At 46.1% G+C, this 18523-nt stretch overlaps 1 protein-coding gene and 1 long non-coding RNA gene across 45 annotated transcripts in view; one reads left to right on the top strand and one right to left on the bottom strand.

The window, feature by feature from the left end:
* The window catches only part of LOC1281423 (TLD domain-containing protein 2), a 107647-nt gene that overhangs the window by 30310 nt on the left and 58814 nt on the right, over positions 1 to 18523 (bottom strand). For 11 of the 44 annotated variants that reach the window (XM_061646526.1, XM_061646530.1, XM_061646527.1 and 8 more), the window contains exons 1-4: positions 15223 to 16147; positions 10216 to 10287; positions 3052 to 3158; positions 1801 to 2094 (exon numbers count right to left, since the gene is read on the bottom strand). In XM_061646526.1, the coding sequence (XP_061502510.1) occupies positions 1801 to 2094; positions 3052 to 3158; positions 10216 to 10287; positions 15223 to 16121 (1372 nt within the window). In that variant the 5' untranslated portion in view covers positions 16122 to 16147. Of the gene's footprint in view, positions 1 to 124; positions 550 to 1270; positions 1578 to 1800; positions 2095 to 2207; positions 2389 to 3051; positions 3159 to 10215; positions 10288 to 11332; positions 11851 to 15222; positions 16148 to 18523 lie in introns of those variants that run through there. The other 33 variants (XM_061646551.1, XM_061646556.1, XM_061646561.1 and 30 more) reach the window with 9 other exon arrangements.
* Positions 16496 to 17053, top strand: LOC133391564 (uncharacterized). The gene is made up of 2 exons (XR_009765058.1): positions 16496 to 16843; positions 16939 to 17053. It is a non-coding gene; the product is annotated as an uncharacterized LOC133391564 (long non-coding RNA).

Here is an 18523-nt window from a genome sequence, read left to right as displayed (position 1 = left end):
CAGACACAGCGCTTTGTGGATGTGTCAACATAGCCCACCAACCTGGAGGCGAACAGTTAATGTCGTCAGCAGCAAAGCAAACACACCGATGCAAAGATCAACAATCGCATCTCCTGTAACAAACCTGATAGCTTGTCGCGCAAAAAGTTAACTCCAAAATCCATTGTCCATGAATCCATATTGCACCTTTCCTCCAACAATCATTCAATCGGTATTGGTTGAATTATAATGCACTACACAAACAGACACTACACAATTGTCTTCACTCGTCTGATCCGAGCGGCAGTAATCATTTGATTATGATTTGCGCACCACGCCGCACTACATTACTGGGCGGGCGAACTAGCGCATCTGTCGCATCTGTCACCGCCGGTCTCTATTGGGCAATCCGCAGCAGGGTAACAGTGTACGTACGACGATCACAGCACGGAAGCTTTACAAACACAACCGGCACCCAACCAACCAACCAACCAACAACGATGATCCGGCGGCTGCCGGCGGACTGTGCGACGTGGTATATGAGTTGCATTTGTGTGGGAAGGCACAATTAACACAATCCCGCAAAGATTCTTATTGCGCTATCGGCTTTGCATGCGTGTGTTGGTGAGCAAATGGTTCCAGTTTTTTCTTATCATTGTTGTCACACTCGGTTCGTCATGTGGGGCAGGGGCTACAATGCCGCCAAATCTTTTTTGAATGCCATTGCGGCAGTACTGGCAATACGTTTCAGCAGAATGGGAAACAACATTACGAACAATTAGCAAAGCCTTAATAATTAATGCGACTTTTGTTTTAAAGACTTATAATTCGCCCTCTCCCTGTCGCTTGCGGTTTGGATGTGAGCTGTAATGGAGTTTTAATGGCAATATCGAAATTCTCATGTGATTCAATACTGTGCTGCTTGTATCGGAGAGTGTTGTTTATCAGTTTAAATGGCAACTAATAAATATTTAGTATTCTTTTAGTAACAGGGAATGGTGCACTGCCATAATTTTCCTACATTCAATGCTAGGATAATCTTCAAACGTGTTTTGAATACATAAAACATGAAATTAAAATCATTTCCAAATGAAATACAATCTCAGAAACATCATCTGTGTACTGCACATGGGCAAATTAGCACAACGAAATTACAACGGATGCATTTCCGTTCTGCGATAAAAACACACATACACACCATTTGCTCTAAAACGAAAAAGCATTTACTAACCACCGTGCTTGTGGCATCGATAGTGTATAGCACACGTAATATCTTCCATCCCACACTTACCTCCATTCTTGCAAAACACCACCGTTTTCAACATTTGATCAAATATTTACACCGATTCCCGCACTTTGCCCATGGACAAACCGAGACCGACCCGCTGACGTCGGTCTGACTCTTCTCTAATGGCGTGAAGGCAACAGTGCCAGACCGTCATCCAGCTCGGTGGGACGCAATTTTAGGAAAGTGCAATTCCAAACACAATTCACAAACAAATTCGCACCGCATCGAATGCACCCTCGGGTTGCAAAATTATATCGACAACAGCTGCGTGGACAACAACACACCCTAGAGAGAATACAATACACACACCAATACACACACGTGGTTTTGACAGCCGCGAAGCAGCGTTTTTCGCCCGTCATTTCGCTCGTGCAACGCGAGCGAAAACAGCAAACCCACAGTATATTCCCGCACTATGGGCCAATGAGCACCACAGTGGGAGCTGGTTCGTTCAAACCGGTTGGTGAATAGAAAACTCGTAGGAATGATTTTTTCACAGCTTTGCACGATATATTGCGCTGTAGATGGCGTACCTTTTTCGTCCTGGGACAAATCTTCCTGTGAGCCCTTGCGGCGACCATCGGTGGGACTGTTGGAGGAACGTTCCGTGCTAGCATCGGACTCGCCATCCGCGCTCGCTTTGGCATTTTTGTCCGGCACGAGCAGCTGCTGCCCGGAGTAGATGAACGAACTGGCCAAACGGTTCAGCTGCGTCAGCTCTGACGGGGTCGTATCGAAGCGGGCCGCCACCGATGTCAGCGTGTCCCGGTCCTTCACTGTGTACGTAATGGTGGGTATCGTGGGCATCGAGCGCTTCTTTTCGCCATCTGCGGGAAGAGGAAAAAGCGGGAAATTAGAGCTATTTGTAGTGTAAATCGAAAACAGTTCACCGAAACATTTAACCACATATGGCAAGTAGGGAAAGTGATGTCCATTAAACCTTGCTGGCTTGGGCTGGAACGCTGCTGATTTGGCTGCTGAAAGCTCCACAAGCTGTACGATGGGTCAATGCGCAGCAACGGCGTGCAGCAGTTCAGCCGTTTCGTAAAGACAACGATAAATGCGTACTGCAGCAACGGCTTTTCCCGGCGACACAGTATAAACGTTTTTCGTTGCATCTCTGCACCCACGAATGGTTGGGAACGCCCGGGAGCTTAGCGACCCGTCTTCACTCGTCAAACAATACGGATCGTATGGACCCTTCGGGATGGCCAGCAGCAAAGCAAGAATTGTTTGTACGTTTTCACTTTCCGCTCGAAGCCCACACACTGACGCCACACACAACTGAGTGAGATTTTTGATAAATCTGCTGACAAAAGCATACTCTGTCTTTAAAGAAGCTCATATTTGTTTGAAACAATGTAAGAAGATCGAGCGCAGCGCAGAGCATAAGAGCAACGCGGCAAATGTAAATAAAGCCCGCTGGAGGAGAGTAAGGAGCACCGCTCTCGCCACTTAAGGGATGATAGTTTCGGCGCTCAGCCTTGATTCCGAAGTGGGTGCGCAGCAGTGTGAAAGCCATGTAGCAGGAGCTGGCTGGCTGGCAAGCGCAACAAAGTTGCACTAGTTGCGAGGAATCTGTTTTATGTTTATTTATTGATTGCTGGTGGTGCTTATGCCACCGCAGCATTGGGTGGCTAAACATTGTGTGCAGGACACATAGAACGGAGGCGCAATGGGCGGGTCTTTTCTTTCTTGTTTGCCATCGTGAACCATTTATGGTTTTTGGTTCAAACGGTTCTAAAGCTACAGCGGACACCACACATGATGCAAACAGAAATTACCTTTTGATAGTCGATCGATGCTTTCGAATCTACCCTCAACCTTTGAGCGCAGCGAGTCTAGATCGAACGGTGCGGCCAGTCCATGATCGACACTCCTGGATTTGCTCCTGTTTTGGTGAGTAACGAGAAAAAAGAAAAAAGAAGAAAAGATATTATTCACTGGGCACACACTGGTATGTATCTCGAATGCCAACCAAAACGGCACGAACGGCACGTTACTTGGGCCATTCGCGACAATGCTGTACTGCCGGGTCGTAAAACGGTCGTACCATAATTCACTTAAATGGACAGTAAAGATTTTGTCTGTTTTTTTTGTTCTTCTCCCACTCTATCAGGCTTGTGATTCAAATCGTTCGATAAGATCACACACACCCCCCGCAGGAGGGTAAATCACAGGACAGGTAACACAGAACAACAGGCATACATAGTCTACCACACACGTGCAGGATCTATGGGGCGAGGCGCGCGGGCTTTATTGTACGTGCTTGGAGTAATATTAGCAATTAAAAGCGAACTAAACACTTTTACTACCATCTACTACTTACTTGCGCTGTCTACTTGGCGGGAATAAATTTATGATAGATTAAGATAGTCACATACACGTATGGCTACGGTCAATAAAGTAAAAACAATTTCTTTTTCCCCATGGTAGGTTTGGCCAAAGCATAATCAAACAGACTTGTTAGTAATGCATGAAGTGCGAAAATTGCCGTTCTAGAACATCTAAATATAGCTAATTACAGTTTGAGATAATTAAATTATCGCCATTTGAATTAACAGCCGCGAAATGTGTCGTCCCCGCTTTTTACTGTTGGTGCGCTAAATTTCTATTTTTATCATGTTCACTTCGATGGATAGCAAACAAAACCGATCACATGTTAATCGACACAGGAATCGGGTTCGATTATGCGCAGAATTAAAAGCTCACGAAATGCCCGTCTCTGGTCGAACAGATGCGAAAAGCGAACCATGGCTAATAGAGTGACCGGACAGGAGCAAGTTGTCACACTTGCTAATTGGATAATTACAACGAACACTGCTGCTTTGTTTCCTATCCTGTACCTTTATGCGGTTGGAGTCTTTTTGGTCGTTATTTGTACCATGACCGGATAGCTGCAGGCTTTACAGTATGCGGTTATACATAGTAAATACGCAATGGACTGATAATAGTGGACGATGAAATGATAATAGATTTATCACGTTTATAGTGTAGATAGTATGCACAAACACAATCATTACAATTACTAACAACGGAAGGTTCTGAAAAATACTGGTATATGTATATTATTCCATTAATACTATTCAGACGACTTTTAAATCATACCTAAACTTTACATTTCATAGGAACTGAGTGTCAGTTTCGAGGGCATTTACGATTTAACTTATAATCGATCACTGTGCCCCGATGTACATCACATACTAAGGAGTAAACTTTAATGCAATAACTGCCATCATGTCACATTTGACATTAATAGTGACACCTGCTACTTAGGCTCCACTTTAAGAGAGTAAATGTTCGACAGAAGCAGCTGTTTGCCTTTTCGCGACAATCCTGCTCGCGACTACCCGAAAGGGGGAGTTATGGGTATTCAAATAGGGTAAACATTACTGTATCGTTTCTCACCGCTTCTTGCAAGTTACCTTTCAACCCTGTCAAACCTCATGCTGCTTTCATAGTTAAGCAAAAAAACCATGTCTATGAACTTGATTTATAGTGTCGCAGCAGGCACACACCAAACATCCACCCGTGCTCTGCTCCACAAGCTGTAAAATCTTCTTGACGAATCACCAGCAATATGCCGCGACACGACCTCCATTGTCGCGCGAATGGCAAGATCTCCCTTTCGCATCTCTCTCCTTGAACGGCCACATCGAGGTTCATAAATCATGGCATCCGCCTGGCAAGTGTGACTTTAGTCGGGTAAAATTCCTCCACTAATGCTTTGTCGCCGCCGAGAAGCAGCACAGCCACTATAGGTGTAGGTTTCAAATCAACTTCCAGTGAAGCTGAGCTCCAACAACTACGCATCCGATACCTATTCATCTATCGAGCAGTGCCGATAGTTCATCGTTCGTTGGCTGTGATCACGGCCCGCATCATCTCTTCCGTTTTTGCCTAGACAAACATACATCTCATGAGCCAGTGACCTGGTGGCGGTGACTGTTCGTGGTCACTATTTCAATGGATATGAGGGCTGGTGGAGGGGTAGGGCTGGAGAGAAAATACCATACGCGGCCATCAAGGAAAACTTTTGCACCACATTAAACCAGAATGAATGCTTCCGGTAGGGCACGATTAACTTGTCGTACGCATTCACTTGCTCTGCTTCCATTTACCTACCCTTCCTCTACACAGGATGGAAGGGGGGGGGGGGGGGATCTAGCTGGTTGGTGTCTCTGGGTGCATTTGTGCGCTTCCCCTCGCCGACAGAAAACCTGCGCAGAAAGCTCCATTGACTTACTGGGCTGATTTACACTAGAGGAGGCACGACGGGGGTCTTTGACAGCGAGTACTGAGTTGAGAGATGAAATCAGCACTATTATAGCTGCAGGCTTCGAACCAGTGTGCTTTTTAAAATGGAATGAATGACAGTCAGTGAACGTTGTCGCACCGCACTTGCCAATCTCTGCTGTGTGCCACTGCGCCAGTGTCCCGACGTCAGCTATCGAGAGTGTGAGAGAGAGAGAGAGAGAGAGAGAAGGGCAACAACACCTGATGGCTAGCGGGTGGCGTGAATCAAGATAATTATAACACAAATTTGACACGATCAGTAGCTTCGAACTCTACTACACAGTGGATGCCGCTGATGTATGGCGTTGTCGTAGGACATGCCTGCGACTGTACCTCCACCATGGACTTCCCTCCCCGGAGGACGAAGGTTACTCGGTGGTGGGCTCTAGAATCTCTACAATCGGTATCGGTAGTAGATTTAACGCAATCGATACCGCACATTAGTGAGGCCCAGCTACTAAGGAAAGGGAAGGCGAACATATGTACCCCTTTACGCGCGTGTGTGTGTGTGTGCTTAGTACTGTGACCTGTAAAGGAAGCGTAACATCTGGCACCGAATGGTGGAAAAATGCAGTTTACGCTGTAGTTACGACAAGCGGCGGCATCATGAGGGCGAGACAAATAGATGGACTTTGGTTGTAGATTGACATGATATATGTGCGGAGTCGCTAAGTTTGATCGAGTATGTATATATGTGTGTGTGTGTGTTTATGGCTGACAAAGTCACACACACACAGTGTCTGCGACCGAGGGAGGTCTATTGATTAAAGTGAAAGATCTTATCATCTGACGTTAAAAGCGATCAAGTCGTCAGCATTGTTCGAGGTCATGTCGCAGCGTACGGATCGATTGGATACGGTTGACCACAGCCTTATAATTAAATTATGCACGATAAATCTGTCAATCCGTGACGTTACAGACTCAACCACATCGATTAGTGTTCTCATAGCAAAGGAAGGAATTAATACCTTAAAAAGTGAAATGAACCGAAAGCAACCAAGCAACGACACTCGGAGTAGGAGACGCTTCGGTCCGCACCAAACCCTCCGGAGCCCTTTCCAACTACTTATGGTTTCGAGAGCGGTGTTACGACTGTTCCGCATGATTGCGATTTTGGCATGCTGCTCTCCGAAGGTGTACAAATGTGTAGGAAACCCGATTGGAGTACGGTTTAAGGGTGGTTGCCGGTGCAGCAGTTGGCAGCAGCGAAGCAAGCCCTTTTTCAGGTGCGAGCTGCGTAATATGCGCACATCCAACCACCAACGGGCATTGCGTATGGGTGAAGAATTTCAAGTTCAAAGCACCCGGCACCACACACCACACCGATTCGAACACCGATTCCAAGCAATTGCGTCCATCATACTGGGTTGTCCCCGGCCACCTGGAACGAAAGTGCTGCACGCTTTCGACCACCAAACACCGAGGGAGCGCTACTGCAGACGATTGGCCGGAAATTGATCCCAATTCCGGTGCCAATCGAGCGGAGCGAAAACCGCAAATTCGAGTGACATTGAACCTATCCGGAAAAAGGTTGACCCGAGTGGGTTCCACCGTTCCAGAGAGAGAAGATGGAGCAATCTATTTTCATTTCGTTGTAGTTGTGTTTTTCACAAGTTTTCGTAACAACCCGTGAGTTAAGGAAAAGATTTGAAGTAGTGTGCGCTACTTAAAAAACATCATAATACATAAAAGATTACAGTTCGGATAATATGATCTTAAGATAGAAAGGTTTATTATACTGAATTTCATCCACAGCAAAAATAATGATCTTGTATAGTCGAACATCTTTGCGTTTATGACTAGACATAACGAATGCAGATCTGTTCAACAAAATGAGATCAGCTTGAATAGGGGTTACCTTTCCTCTTACTTTCAAGGTTTGCAATAGCGAGCGGCAAGCAGACGAGCAGACGTTTCTAATGAAGCGGGCAAGTTCTGGAGCAGCTGTGTTCACTTCAAACTTAAAAGTGAACTGAATTTAAATGTTGGTGACTGTACGGGGTCGATTGTCGGCTTGAAGAGCACCAATAATACTTAAGATTGTTCTGACAATGTTCTGAGCCGGTCTCGTAGTACAGTCGTCAACTCGTACGACTTAACAACATGCCCGTCATGGGTTCGATCCCCAAATAGACCGTGCCGCCATACGTAGGATTGACTATCCTGCTATGGGGGGAAATCAATTAGTCACTGAAAGCCAAAGCCCACTAGTGGTACAGGCAGGCCTTGACCGACAACGGTTGTTGAGCCAAAGAAGAAGAAGAAGAAGTTCTGACAATGTATTCAAACAAATTGTTTATGATTTATATAATTTTCAATGTTGAATTATTGTCGCTAGGATATCAAGATCAGATGGTCTGTACTTTATCATCTTGTTGGCGTAATGACTTCCTCGCTGTCAACCTGCCCTTACACTGTATTGCTAGGCTTGGTCAGTCAGTTAAAAGATTAAAGTTCTTTTTAACCGATTTAACAACAGCTTGCTAACATACCATAACCAACACCCATTGCACATTGTCAGCCCTCAGTTTACGCTCAGCATCTCAGAAGTAGTCAGTAGTCTGAATTGTAGTGTATCTAGGACATTGTACGCTTTATTGCCCGATGGCTTCATTTGCCCGGACAGGGTTCGACACAATCCCACACTCGCCATGGTTCTGCCGCCTTACGCCATGCTGCCATATATGTAGAAGAACACACACACACAGGATATGCAAATAGGCAACGTTTCCCAAAGTGTGGAAAGGAAGTACATTCGAACGGTATACGTCCGCTCCAGGCGTCCGTGCCTTGCGGGGCCGAAGCTAATTATGCACGGAGCTGAGCGCGGTATTAGTAGACCCCCATCCGAGACATTATTACACACCCCGTTGCAAAGGGTGGTAAACAAATCCCGAAGGTTATTGACAGTGTGTGTCATTCGACAAATCGATCGACCCAACCTCACACTTTTACCCCGCGGCGGTGTGTATTGCAATTGTTTTCGATTAGACACACTGTTACGCACCCCGAGCGCATTTCGGAGGATGGTGTTTAATGTCAAGGTGAAAGATACGGCTTACTATAAAACAACAAAAAAATGTGCTGCTCTCTCTCTGTTAACCGTGTCACACGGCAAGGGAAAAAGCACATAGTCATTCGTAGTTTTGTTTAGTGTTACACTGCACGACATACAATACCGCACACGCAATGTAACGCACGTTACGAAACGTGCCCTTGGGTTGTAGTGGTGCCCCATCCGTCCTCTCCCCTCGAATGTACTCGATTTTGGACAACGAATTTGGCTAATTAGTACACACATGGGGACGTGGGACCATGAAACTCGCACGAAATTAAACGCACTGACTGAATCAATAACAAACGAAAGTAATGTTATGCAATTAAGCGATACGGTTTATCACGTCTTTCAATCTGCTGAATTTGTTAATGAGTATCTGTGCGTTGTGCTATTTCTTACTACTAATATTGATGATCTTCAAAGTCCAATGTTCCAATTCATTTACACACTTTCAATCATTCAATGTGTTCAACCAACAAAAGAAACAAATCTGGCAAACCACCACAAACACACATAAATCAAGAGATTGCGCCAACTGGTCCAACAGAGCTTTACGCTGTGGTGTTAACGGTTGACCATCAACCGGCATCCCCCACGAATGGTCATTCAATCGATTTTGATTCATCGGATTGGGCAACCAATAAATCGAATGCTAGGAAACGTTCGAAATGAACGTTTGAAAACGATTTTATACACACGAACCTCTCTATCGTGTCGCCGCTGCTCGCAGGAAGTGTCGTGTGCCGAAGCTTTGTTACGAGGTTGCAGTAAACAAAGCAAAAACATGATGATAAATCGCCGAACATCTGTAGCTACCTAGCGTGCGATCGGTTAGCGGCTTACGTTTGATCGAATCATATATTTTTCTTCACCAACGGGAAGCGGCAGTGTGCGAGAGACCCACTTCCAGGTGAAGGTTAACACAGCGATACTGTCTGTTGATCGCTGGGTGTTGTTGTTATTGTTGTTGTTGTTGTTATTGTTGTTCTGTTGTGGCACTCCGTTACAATCCATCCATCATCACACTCAAAGGGTCAACTGAAAAGGGCCCCTTCTTAACTCCAGTCCCTTCATGAATCACGCATCGTTGCGTTGCGGCAAGCGGAGTGACAGATAAAAATAGACTTAAGATAGAGCATCGCACCGCATTCGATGCTGGCCGAAAATAGTGACACCGGGGAAGCCGGCCACCATCATCACGTGAACCACGCGTTGTGGGCAACAACATCAAGAAGGCAAATTGCGTGTCAGGCGCTTGTGCGGAAGCTAAGAATGTTTCGGCCAGTAGTAAACAACAACCGTAGTTGCCGGCGTTGTGTAGTAGTTGTCGAAGAAACGTGGCGTTAAACAAATTTATGATCATACATTATTGTTAGACCTCCACCCTGCTCGTGCAGAGCTGCCCATTTTTCGGCAGTTCAATGCTTTAACAATACCCAATCAATCAATCAAATTAGTGGTTTGTGTGTTAAGGTGTTAAAACGGTAACGAAAACCGATCGTTAGCGATCGTAAGGTGCTTAAAAAAATAACTGAAATAAATGAAAAATTGAACATAAAATCGAAAAAAAAAACATAAATCAAATAAAACTAACCTTCGGTATGGCGGGCTACTGAGTGTATCGGAGCTTTTCGACAGTATCACATCCTGACTAGCTCTACGAGTCCTGTGCGCCAGTGAAACAAAAATCGACGACGAATGCAACACGAACACACACAGACGACAGGATAGATTACATTCGTGCCATTAGAGACAGTCGGGCGCCAAACGTGGAAAGGGAGCAAGGAGTGCAGGCAATGGGATGCAGGACACGTACAGTAGAGAACGGATGAAATAAACAGATAAAGAAAAACAAACAAAAAATGATAATTAATACACTGGAAAATTGCGCTAGCTGTAAATTGGAAAGGAGTGAACATAAGGAGCGAAAATAAATGTTAATTATTAAACACAACGCAATAAAACAACGAAGGTCCTAATTCTACAACTAAGAGCAAAACTCATCAAGTAAAGGGTGATCCAATCTTTTGGCAAATTATAAACAAACATTGATGATTATCTCATGAGGAAAAGAAATTTGAAAATCCTCACAATGACCTGATTTTGACAAGCTAGGCAGCAAACAAATTTCATTTTGTATGCCCTTGGTTCCAGTTCCTGACATTTTTCGGCCGTCCATCTAATCTGCAAAAGGTAACACACCCTCTATCTCAGAATAAGGTTTCTTTTCCAGCCTTTGCGCACTGCGAGTTTTGGTTGCATCGTTCCGAGAGGCTTACAAGCCAAAGCCTTTCTGGTAGGTAGTTCGGGGTTGATAACGGAGCCCCACCAAAAAAACAATATTATCATTTTTAAAGCGCAACAAAATTCAATCAAATTAGGTCGCCAGCTCCGATAGCTGATTTATAATTAGGTTTGGCTCGGATGAGCGCTGATGATGGTCTGGCGCTTGATTTTAAGCAAATTCAACAATTTATACTTGCGAACAAGTTATATAACACACATCGCGATGTTGTTGCTTTAGCCTAAGATGTAGAAAAGTAATATAATTGTTTTTTCTTCTTCCAGATGACACATCACATTAAACGACCTAAGGGCGCTAGTGGGAGTGGGCACGTATGAATCATTCTATCGAAAATCGACCATCAATAGAACAGGGATAAACACAGTCTGCGCGATTTGAGATAACACGGCGTAACGGATTTTCTTACCAGTAGTGCTCCTTAAATTTAGATAAGTGACTTTTAATCTTCTTTGGCTTTTCCATCGTTCGGTGTTGTGCCCGTTCGTTTCGCAGAAACTCCGTAAGCACACATTCAAGGTCACACACACAATTTATTTGTTGTTGTTTTACACAAACACATTAACTAAACTGCAATCAGTGCCGAAATTCTAGGCCCCAAGTTATACGGTAGGATACTAGAGACCACTTTACTGGGTTAATCTACGCTTCACCCAGAATACGAGCTTCACGAATTTGTGTACTTTTGCTTTCTTCAATCATGCACACTCCTTTGTCACTGTATCCACTCCACTCTATTCAGCGATTTCACAAGCAATTTTAGTAAGACGGGAAAAAAACAACAAGCAAACATCAACAAAACAACAAATGCCCCCTCAGTAGCGATGATATGTAGGGACTCAAAACACTGGCGCGCGCGCTCGCGCTCTCACTTGTATATAGTGACCTCCGTCGTGACCGGTATAACAAACCCGAATGTTGTGCAGAACCGAGTTCGTCCAGCAAACGAAGGGCGACAAAGTGCGTTCCCTTTGCGCGATAACAAATACTGTCCACCCCGTAGGTGGGCCCCTCCAGACACACGGTGATGATTATGATGATGGGCCGCGCCTGATAAGCATTCGCCCTCTTTCGGAAGAGACGACAGGGTTTGTTCAAGATTTCGTAGCAGAACCACAACAGAGTGCACAGGGAGCTTGTAGGACTTGACTACCTGTGTTGGGTGGATTGGGGCGGCAAGGTGATCCCAAATATTGATTCCTGCTGCAGTGTGCAGGCTCTGTGTATCACCACTTCAGTCGGGCGGAACCTACTGCCGCTTATCTGGTCCGGTCCGGACAAAACGGTCCGAGACCACACCACACGCGTGACGGTATGAGGTGAGAATGGATGAATGTGTGTGTGTTCGCTTTTTTTTATTCTGTCGCCCCTTCCATTCTTGTTGGAATGTTATCGTGCGGACTCATTTCTTTGCGGGTTCTATTGGCGGAAAAGGGCATGGGGAAGCATTACCCCCCTTCTGGGCGCACGTGACATCGTGCTTCAGATGATAGTGGAACGAACTCTGGCTGCATGTGCATTGGTAGCCATTCACACGCAAAGCAAAAGTGTTTGCCGAAACACTGCACAAACTGCACTGGAGCGATCGTTAATCTTTTGGCTGTGTTCTTGCAGGATCTCGAGTACTGTTCGCAATGTATTAAAGGGGTGCAGGATGAGCTTTGTTTGCTTCAGCGGACTTTGTGCTGCCGGTGAACCGGGTCCATCTGATCCGGTCATAAAGATACGACCATAGAAATGTTTCATATGATTACCGAATAGAACATTGCGGCATTTTTGCAGGTAGCATGATAACCTGCCATGTTTTGATCGAAGTGTCAACACATGTTATGTAAACATTTTGAAATGATTCATATTTCTTCCACGTGGTGTGGTACGCTTTGAATGGCGCACGATGTGAGCGCACTGATTGAACCATCCCGTTGTGACTGTTCAATCGAAGGGAGATAAGTTATGATTTATCACCATGCTTTTTTTTGCTTCGTGTAGGAGGTGGAGCCCGAGATAAACATGATGTGGCGATGAAGGAGTTATCTAATACCACATTCGCATTCGGTTGCATGATAAGCAAAAATGTTCGTGAGTGTTTGTGGTAAAATTAATCTCAAGGCCCTATCGATCTCTCTGTTAAACGGATCATATTTGTTGCTTGTTGCTAAGATACTACATCATCTCACCATTATTAAAACACATTTTAAGAGTTCGCACAGTACAGTGGAAGCACCCAGACGGTCGTCTTTCGGGTTACAATAACTGGGCAATCAGAAGAACATCATCCTTCAATTCGCTCTTATTTTCGCTCTGCTGAAATAAAATGTCAGCATATGAAAGCGCATCAATAGGCAGCATCGGTAACGCCAAGAGAATCGATAGAAACGATCGATTCAAAATTTATTCTCCATCATTCTTCGTGCACTTCTAACGCACGAATGGAAGAAGTGTTCGGTGACGGTATAAGTGCAACCCATAATCTGAAGTACGCGCCGTCAAGCACTTGGGTGACATTATCATCGTGTCCCGCATCTCCGCCGCAAGCCAACGACAAACGTGCCCCGTGCAGAGGCACTGTTTACTCGAAGCCCGACCGTCAGCTGCTTCCGCTTGATTCTCGTGCGCGTAATGGGTTGAAGATGAATTGTATTCTAAAAGCCAATCGATTTATCCCTGCGCTTTATGTCAAAATCAAAATGTCGTGCCTGCGAAAGCGGGATATCGACCACCAGCAGAAGGGAGGGTGGAAGGGAGTTTATGGCATTTGTTGCCTCATCGGTACACGGCCGATAAATACGACGCTTTACGATGGACAGCAATCGGGCGGTGTGAGTTGCTGGCCACTAGCCACAAGAGCATTAGTTTTCAAGTGCTCATCTTTTTCTTTGCTGGACAGCAGCAGCTCCATTCTGTTCTATTTGTTCAGAAATAGAGTGAAACGAATAAATAAACGATGGAAGCTAGAAGAAACGGTGCAAACGATTCCCGTACGATTCTGGCATTGGACATGCAAACACAAACTATTTCTGTACCAAACCAGCAGCAGCAGCAGCAGCAGTCGCGCGGTTACTGTCAGACTTCGACAATGGAGTGATGTCACGCACGGGACGAGCTGCCTGTCATCAGTCACGTAGCCATGTCCAGATGCGTTGGGAATGAGGGTTAGCCTTCAACCTGAGACTGACTGTGCGGAAAACGGAAGCAAACAAATGGAACCGTCTCGGTCTCGGTTTTCTAAAGCGAGCATCGCTCGCAGCCACAAGAACAGCAGCAGCCTTCCCACGGAGATAGGTCCCAATTGAGATCAATCAATCGGTGCTGCTTTGGTGGGGGCTTTGCCGTCTCTACCAACAATAATAACGTGGGTCTGGGGTACGTGACGATTACTGCCTACTGTTTGTATAACTGGGCAAATAAAACTGGAAAGCAGAAAGTTAAGTTAGGTACACGGGATAATCGGTAAATCAACAAAAGATCGATAAGGCGGGAAATTGAAACTGATTTCTGGTTGTTTCCTTTGCCGAATGGTCATAGTTTTCATGCTAGTTTTCAATCCAACGACTTTTCATTCAACTGGAAAGTATAGTCGTCAAAGTCACCGACCGGATAGAGCAAGACAGCAACGTACTGCAACGCATGCAGTTTATGCAATAGGGAAGTAGGTCACGGTCAGATTTACAAGTGCAAGCTAAAGCGACAACATGTGCCGCTAGCTTGCTGGTTTCAGTAAAAGTTTCGTCGCGTTGGGAGGGTGTAAAATGCCCGAAGCCATCGGTTCAAACGCACACTGACAAGATACTATCACACTGATAACACCCAGCTATGCTATCTCCAGGTCTGGATGTATTGATAAACAGCAGTGTTGTGTTTCCGAGACTAGACTAAGAGAGCGCCGTCGTCGGAGCAGAGCATCGAGTTTGAAGAGCTCTATTGTAAGGCGAAACTTTGACAAATGATTTCCAGCTAGTGTTTGTCAGGTTAAAGGTTAAACGTTAATACAGGAAGGTATCCGTCTCAATGTAAAACTCATGATGATAAATTGCAAAAAGATCGTGAATAAACCATTTACGCGGAGTTTCAACATCATCACCTAAGGTGCATTGACCATGGAGTGGGGTTTTGCCGAGTTGCACTTGCGACTACTATTGTCACGAGTGTAAAGGTACTCTCACGGCCAGCCACCGTACCCAATCCATCGGACATGGATCGTGATATTATTGATGGAGTCAGTCCACCAGCACGGTACGTTGAACCCGCGACGCGAGAACACAACCTTCCTGGTAGAGCGAACCCGCACGTAGTAGTCACCTTTGCTTGAGATTATCCGGCACGAAGATGTTCCACCAGGAGTGACGCTTTTCGCGCCCATATTTGCCACCCTGCCCGTACGGTGACGAATCGAGACCGTGCGCCGAACCGAAGCTGCTAAAGCTGGCCGAATCTTGCTGCAGCGTGTCACCACCGTCGATGGACGCCATCATGCCCTTGCGACGTCGGCGCTCCAGCTTGGTCTGCCAGGACGAGGACCGCCGGCGCTTCTTGTCGTATCCTGGCGGGCCGCTCGTCGCGCTGCCAAACGAGTCTTGCTGCTCGAGTGCTCCACCGTTCGTTCCCTCCGTTTCGCCCAACATCACGAACGTGTCCGTGTTGGGTGAGTCGTTCTCAATGTCCGATTCGCCCGTCTTGCTGTACTTCTCCGGGATCGTGCTGATCGAATGCCCGTTGTGATGATGATGGTGATGTCCGTTGCCTGCCGACGGTGAGCTGCTGGAGGACGCTTTCGAGTCCTTGCGCCCACCACCGAGAAAGACGACAGCGATCGAGCTGCGCCGTTTGTTGCTCTTCTCTGTGGCGTTACTAGAGGAGTTGCGCGAACTTCCGCCTCCGAGCAGGGCCAGCCCGAGCGAGCTGCGCCTCGGCGGCTTTGTGGCGAGTCCGTTCTTGATGTTCATATTACTACTACTGCTGCTGCTGCTGCTGCTACTTCGGCTACTGTTGCCATTGGCGGTGCTACTGACTGCCGTATTGATGCTGCTACTGCCGGCTGTACGCAGGCTCTGCAGCAGCACGGTATCGCTGCAGACCGAGGTCGTCGTCGTTGTCGAGAGACTAGATTCTTCGTCCAGTGATACTAGCGTTGGGATCGAACCGGTGCTGTAGTCCTTCCGCGAGCGGTACTTGCCCGGCGCGGTTAATATGCTGGTCATGGCTGTGGTGGTGGTGGTGGTGGTCTTATGCTGCCAGCAGTCGAGCGGAGTACGGAACCAGGAAAGGGAAGAAAAAAAGAAGAAAAAACAAACCGAACGAACCGGAACGATGAGCTGAAGTTACTTCCAAAGTCCATCAAAGAACCATCGATAAGATGCCGTTTGCAAACGATTGTACTGTTTGTGCGTTTCCTGAAAGCCTATTCTCTCTGCTATCCGAACCTTGGCCCTTGGCTGCCAAGGCAGTATCTCGTGAGCGACGGGACATTGCTGGCGTGAGCAGCGTAGTGTGAGATTATGGTTTGTAACGGCTATTAAAGCCACACGAACGGACACTCTTGAGTAGTCACGTTTCGCTTGTATTACTGATAAGTGCTGACCGGCGGCCCGGCCGAGTGCCGGACGTTGTGAATGGTAGTGAAGCTACTTCACGACCAAGGTCGCAGGAGGCTGGTGTATGAGTGGATTCGTATTTTAAAGTTGGCCCCCAAAATCAACCCTGAGGGCGCACATCACTTTATGAAAAGAGTTGCTCTAGTACCACGAGAACATGATTGTTTTTTTTCAGATTCCCTACACGTGGATGTGATAGAGGCATGGCATACTAGTTTCGCAAATATCACACAGTTTTCTCGCTCATCAATGCACAGAGCCCACAATGTGCCGTGATAGTGAATATCGAACATTACCGGTAGAGCGATACTGTGTTTGCGGTTTTCCACGTGAGTCTTCCTCCAGCAGCCTCTCGCCTGCTTGTAGTGTGGCTGCTGCTCGACAGTTTTAATCATTCCTTAATGGATATTGCGGTGTACTATAGCGCTCCGAGGAAATGAACCTTTTGGTTTCACACGTGACGGGTTTGGCTGCAGCCTTTATGTAACCGAGCATCGATAGTGAAGCTGGGGAATAAATCATTCCTTGTTAGATTTTCCCGTGCTGACTACTTTTCATTAGCCTCATTTACCCGGTAAGGTTCGTTCAACGTTACGCTGAGGCAACAATGTTGCATTTGCGTTACGGTTTCCCATTGCTGCGTCATGGAGTTACATTTTCGATCACTACTTTTTCATCGATTTGTAAACACAACCTCCAATCCACCGGTTCACTGTCATGCGGAGGGGTTATCGCCGTATTACTTGTCGCAGGTCCCGCGCAACACCAAAAACCAGTCGGTAAATATTTAGTTCAATTCCATCGAACCGGCCCGAAATGTGGACACCACCACCGTCGGTCGAAGGCAACAAGTGTCTGGCACATCGGCTGATAGAAAAAGCAAAAAAGAAGAAGAAAAAAAAACAACCAGCACACACACGCGACTCTCAGGCCAATTTTGGGGCATCTGGGTTGTGGTACTACTGGCACGTGTAATTGGAAACCACGAATTTTTCCCCTCTTTGTGCGCAGTTTGTTTGCCGCATGCCAACATCGCATACCCCCTCGCTCTCCTTCTCTCTCTCACACTCTCTCTCATGCCCAGCTCAATGCATCGCATGCGGCCAGCCACTTTGTCCGGGGGATTAACCCGGCCGCGCTTGATTCTTGTAGCAAACATTGTTATGAAGCTCTGGGCTGTGGCGCTGTTTTTTGACGCTCGAGTGCCTCTGAGGCCGGTCGTTTCGAAAAGCTAGGACCAAGGGGGGCCGGTGAAGGAAATGGACAGTAACAATAAAATGTTGGAAATCGATCGAAATCAAATCAAAACACGCCGAATGGAATACCATCATTGGTTTCATTGGCGTTGAGGAGGGCACCAAGGGCGAACAAGGAATGGAGGAGGCGTAACGTTTCAATTCTATTTGATTGTGCGTTTGTGTGTGAATCGTCCAAACTAGCGCATCCAACTCAGCTGGTGGTTTAACTAAAAAAAAAATACAACCAATCAATTTAAAACAATACATACACGAAAAGCCTAATTTAATTGTGCACAAATTAAATTAATCATCCAAAGCCGCACAACAACTCAAAATCAATAGGTTTGTTTCGTATAAAATTGATAAAATCCCAATAACAATATCGTGCGTCTGATCGTGCCTTTAGTGCACACTAAAATGAACCATTTCCGGTGGTAATTGTTAGGCATTGCATACCGCCGTAAGCTACGACGTCAGCGGAGCAAAAGTTCTACCGAACGACTATTTCCTCATCAGCAATAATTAAGCGCGACGATTGAGCAAAATTATTATTAGAACTACGCAGGACGAGCGCTTATAGACTGGGAGGCGGCGTGATGGTGCTGGTTCTGATGGAGAAACAATTGCCACTCTCTTTAGTGTTGTCGACGCTAATTGTGCCACGTGGTGGTGCACCACACTTCCTTGATCGGTCGATGAAGCGATCAGTTATGGAAATGAACGTAGTTTAGAAATAAATTGTGAAAAAAGAAGGCCGATCGACCTATACGG

Source organism: Anopheles gambiae, chromosome 2 (genome assembly GCF_943734735.2).
Source record: "Anopheles gambiae chromosome 2, idAnoGambNW_F1_1, whole genome shotgun sequence".
NCBI lineage: Eukaryota > Metazoa > Arthropoda > Insecta > Diptera > Culicidae > Anopheles > Anopheles gambiae.
Note: the sequence above shows the minus strand (reverse complement) of the source record. Positions and strands in the feature narration are given on the sequence as shown.